The sequence below is a fragment of the Priapulus caudatus genome, unplaced genomic scaffold, assembly GCF_000485595.1.
Source record: "Priapulus caudatus unplaced genomic scaffold, Priapulus_caudatus-5.0.1 Scaffold697, whole genome shotgun sequence".
In the NCBI taxonomy this organism is placed as follows: Eukaryota; Metazoa; Priapulida; class Priapulimorpha; order Priapulimorphida; family Priapulidae; genus Priapulus; species Priapulus caudatus.
Genome location: NW_014577758.1, coordinates 78,756 through 83,305, shown reverse-complemented (window position 1 = coordinate 83,305; position 4,550 = coordinate 78,756). Strand labels below are relative to the sequence as shown.

Below are 4,550 nucleotides of genomic sequence, written 5' to 3'. Positions count from 1 at the left end.
ATAGTATAATATATATTTTTAATACGATGTGGTTAATTTGTTACACCGCTTCTCTTCCTTGCAGGCACAATTATTCTCAACCCACTGGTGATTTTGCTGTGCTTGGCGCTGGCATACTCGAGTGCGCGCGGCACAATCACGAGCTCCTGGACCCGTCACCGTGTGGCGCCACTGCTCTACGTTCGTATGCTACTCTTCGTGCCCGAGATCGCATGGAGCATCATCGGAGTGTACTGGGCATTTGACGAGTCGATCGGCTGCGAGCGGCCTGTAGTGAAGATCATCAAGGCAACGGCCATCTCCAGTCTCTGCCTTGTGCTGATCTTCCTAGGTCGGCCATCTTTTCATTTTTCGTTTCCTAGATTTGAGTTTTGTTGTCATCACCTATCGCTTTTCGATGTGTGTAGTAGAGAAGTGTCTTGTTAATGTAAGCAAATGTGAAATAGCAAAAAATAATTACCTTGTTAATCTTTCCTTAGTTTGAACATGCAATTTTTTGCAATGTAGCAGGCAGTGAAGAAGCAGCTTGGTGGTTCTTGTAGCTCACTATACCTAATACTACAAAGACTTTACCACCAAGAAGTCTTCACTGAAAATTGCATTTTCGATCAGTGTACAGTTTTTGTGGTGCTACTGACTAAAAGCACTGCTCGCTACTAATATGCCAGCCGTGACCTGGCTCGTCTTGTGTTACAGTTGTAATGGCGATAATATTTGACCCTCTCGGGGCAATGTCCTTGAATCCACCCCGTCCAAGGTCACGCAGTTCAAGCTGTGTGAGCCAATCTAGTGAGCATCTGTATCGTCATGAGGCTGCAAAGGTCTGGGAAACGAGGTATGCAGGTTTACACAGTGATGCGATTATACAGTATTTACTCGTGTATAAGTTGCACTTTTTTGTACACAACTTCAATAAAAAAAAAACAGGGGTATACGACTTATACACGAGGCTAAGAAATCTTGTTCATGTACCAATGTTTATACCAATTTTTCAAGACAAAATTATGGGTGCGACTTATGCATGAATGTGTATTATACACGAGTAAATACGGTTCTCATCACCAGGTGTCACTACTGTGTATAGTGTATCATCAAGTTACCGGAGATTCTATTACTTTTTCATCATTAGTAATTGCTAGGGTTAGGGTTTAAAGTGAGGGTAAGGCTTAGCGTTAGGTATATATAATGCCTCTACGGTTGTACCTCCTTGCAAGATCTGATATTCAAACATTTGGCTGAGCTCAGAAGTTGATTATAGTGTACCAGGGAAATTGAGCACTCATAATCTTGCGGTCATAAACGCTCGCTAAAAGTTCTACATCACAATAACCGGCAACTATCTTGAGGTATTATCGGCATTTCGGTTGCAAAGGAACGCAGATTCTGCCTTTTACATATAAGATATAAGGTATATAACAGTTTTATTTATCGCTTTCAATATTAGTAAGTACGAGAATTTTAACAAAGTGAATAATAAACAATACAGAGAAGAGATGACGAAAAGACCATACGGTCATCTAGTCAGCCATCGCCTGCAAAAATGATAAAGTACGCGGGCAACTGTCATTGGAGTAGAAAAAATAATAAAGTAAACGTGTTCTAATAGAATATTCTTGCGTAATACTGTAAACATAATTTAGTATATGTGTACGTTATGAGAGTAACGGAACAAAGGGTTTGGAATAATACTAATATAAAGTTACAAAATTAACATTAACAAAATTATGTAATGCGTAATCCTGCACGTAATCTAACGACCCCTGTGACCTTGCGATTAACAGATGTCGTCTGCTCTGCTGCTGCGCTGGCAATGACGAGCACAGCAAAGCTGCATTCTCGGACATTGCGAAGTTGTTTGCGACGTTTTTTGAGGTAGGAGGTCTTGCTTTTACACCGGTGAATACTCGCTGATAATTTCACACTTCAGCAAGAACGCATGCAGTGAAAATATTTTCAAGCCAAGTGCAAATTGTAAACAATGTATTTATACTCCTCACTGAGACATGCCATGAATTATAGCAAGTTACTCCTAGTTTCTTGGCAACTACTTTTTTTAGGGAGACTATGTATTGAAGCTACTTTCCCCTGAAATCCACTATTTATCTACTCAAATTAGTGTCGGATGCAAACATTTCGTGCATATATATATTTTGATCAGTTAGATCCAACGCAAAATCTTCATTGTTTGAACCTTGCCTTCTGATGTTTACATTGAGAAAAACGGTCCGTGCTTTTATGCGGATCGAGTAACATTCACACAGTGGCGCTTATAGGGTCTATGTTCCCCAGGGTACTGCCGGAACGTACCTTGGGTACGGCCTGGTATACCGGAACGTACCCTGGTAACTATCTGATATGGTTAGGGGGTAGGCGTAGGCGACTCCCTAGACTCGTTAGTGGACTTGGCGAGGTACGGTCCGGCATATTAGATAGTACCAGGGTACGTTCTGGTATACCGGACCATACCCAGGGTACGTTCCGGCAGTACCCTGGGGGACATAGACCCTCTCAGCCACAGTGGCTCCGCGTGACTCGATATTTATGCGTATAAATCTGCACGTCGTTAGGGCATGTAATATAATACGTAATTAAGCTGAAATTTGTATAATTATGCTAATATCTATTAATGAGGATAAGTTTGAGTAAGCAGTAATTTTCGAGATTCCAGTTTATTGAGTTTGTAGCCGATATTAAATTGGCCGTGGCTACGCGTCCGGTTACCGGACGCCCAGCTCCCAGGCTATGCGTCCGGTCATATATTTCTTATGTGAACCCAACTATATTTTTTCAGTATAAAACAATAAACAATAAGTTTTTGCCATAATATTACTTACCTTTAGGTATTTTATTTTAAAAGTGTGTTTTTGTAACTTTTGAAGCAATAGTAAAATCCAGTAAAATCAACGATTTGAAAGGGGGTGTACGTGGTCTAATCATGACATTGATTTGGGAATCTGTGCTGAGCTTTGTAATGGATGACCGGACGCAAGACCTAAGCAAAAATTCATAAAAATCTCCTTTTCCATCCTTTCTTTGCTTTCATTTTAGGTTTAATTATAATTATTATAACACCAGCGGACAGTAAAAAGCAGGTAGACATTGAGCCTCTTCTTTAGAAATACCATTGCAATTACAGTGAAGCCATTGTTCACACTTGTCGCAGCATATCCAGTTGTCCGATTTGTTGTGACCATTGCATTGTGAGCACATTTCATTCGTATTAAATTGACTACGTCACGAATTTTCCATGGTGATATTTGTGAAAATTAAAAGTAAGTACTAACGGGAATAAATGTATCGTCAAATTCTTACCTGATAAGATTGTTTCTCAACTAGTTAAAAGTCCAAAAAATCTGGACGATTCGATATTATTATCCTGACAATAATTGCTTGCTATGGGCTATGTATGAGTCACGAGTGTATGTTTACATCGAACAATATAGTAAAATAGGAAGTATAATGCAGCAATTTAACCATAAAAAGTGAACAGAATTACTTATATTTTGTGAAAAAGTGGAAATATTTTTTTTTAGTTTTACTATTTACGGTGACGTAATCACTTTAAATATTTGCGCTGCAGGGTGTCGACCTCGTGCCGTCCGACATCGCTGCCGGCCTCGTCCTCCTGCAGATCCAGCAGGAGAAACAGAAGCGCTGGAACACGATCCAGGCGAAGAGAACCGCCGCCGCCGCCTCCCGCAGCGAGCCGAGCGTCCAGCGACCCCTGCGCGGCGACCCCGCACAGATCCAAGATGGCGGCACCGACGCCGGGCTCTCCGCGTCCACGTCCCCAGAGGGCGCCGCCGTCGCCGCTTCAGGGGTCGACGTGGGGCTCTCCGCGTCCACGTCCGCTGGTGCCGCACCAGAGGGCGCCGCCGTCGCCGCAGAGGGCGCTTCAGGGGTTGACGTGAGGCCGGGAGCGTCGACGGCGCCCAAGGAGTGGATGAACGTGCGAAACGCGACGCACTTTGTGAAGTTTGCGCTCGGAGTTTACGGATGGCCGCTGTACGCGTACATGCACCCCGTCATGGGATGGTTCCGGCTGTGGGGGAAAATCAGGTTGGTGCTCCTTCGTCGTCATGACTAATATTCATGACTATATTCATGTAATTTGCTTTGTGCGGGACATGACTGGTGGAATTTGCAATGGTTATTTATTTAGATGCTAGCCAATGTGAATAGCCAGTGTAGCGTTTGTGGTAATTGTTTTTTGAAAAGCTGAAATGTGAATATTCAGAGTACCACATGCATTTACCTAATTTGCTTCGGGCATGACATGGCTGGTAGAATTTAGCAATAGTTATTTATTTAGATGCTAGCATGTAGTAGGGTTTGTGGTAATTGTTTTTTGAAAAGCTGAAATGTGAATATTCAGAGTTTTAGTAATCAGTACATACTGTTTTTTTAGACCTGTCTGTGAGTTGGGGTTTAACGGAGGACATTTATTAACCAGTATCCCTTGCCACCATATCCTTGCTCAAAATTTCAGTCAAATTTCATCCCTCTTCCTCCTCGCCTCTCACCCTCTCACCTTCTCCCCCTCACCCCAT

At 42.4% G+C, this 4,550-nt stretch overlaps 1 protein-coding gene across 1 annotated transcript in view; it reads left to right on the top strand.

Moving 5' to 3' along the window:
- LOC106812884 (sn1-specific diacylglycerol lipase beta-like) overlaps positions 1–4,550 on the top strand; it is a 21,895-nt gene that overhangs the window by 9,529 nt on the left and 7,816 nt on the right. Inside the window, exons 4-7 of the mRNA XM_014816882.1 lie at positions 65–331; positions 697–835; positions 1,782–1,872; positions 3,581–4,059. Of these exons, the coding sequence (XP_014672368.1) occupies positions 65–331; positions 697–835; positions 1,782–1,872; positions 3,581–4,059 (976 nt within the window). The remainder of the gene's footprint in view (positions 1–64; positions 332–696; positions 836–1,781; positions 1,873–3,580; positions 4,060–4,550) is intronic.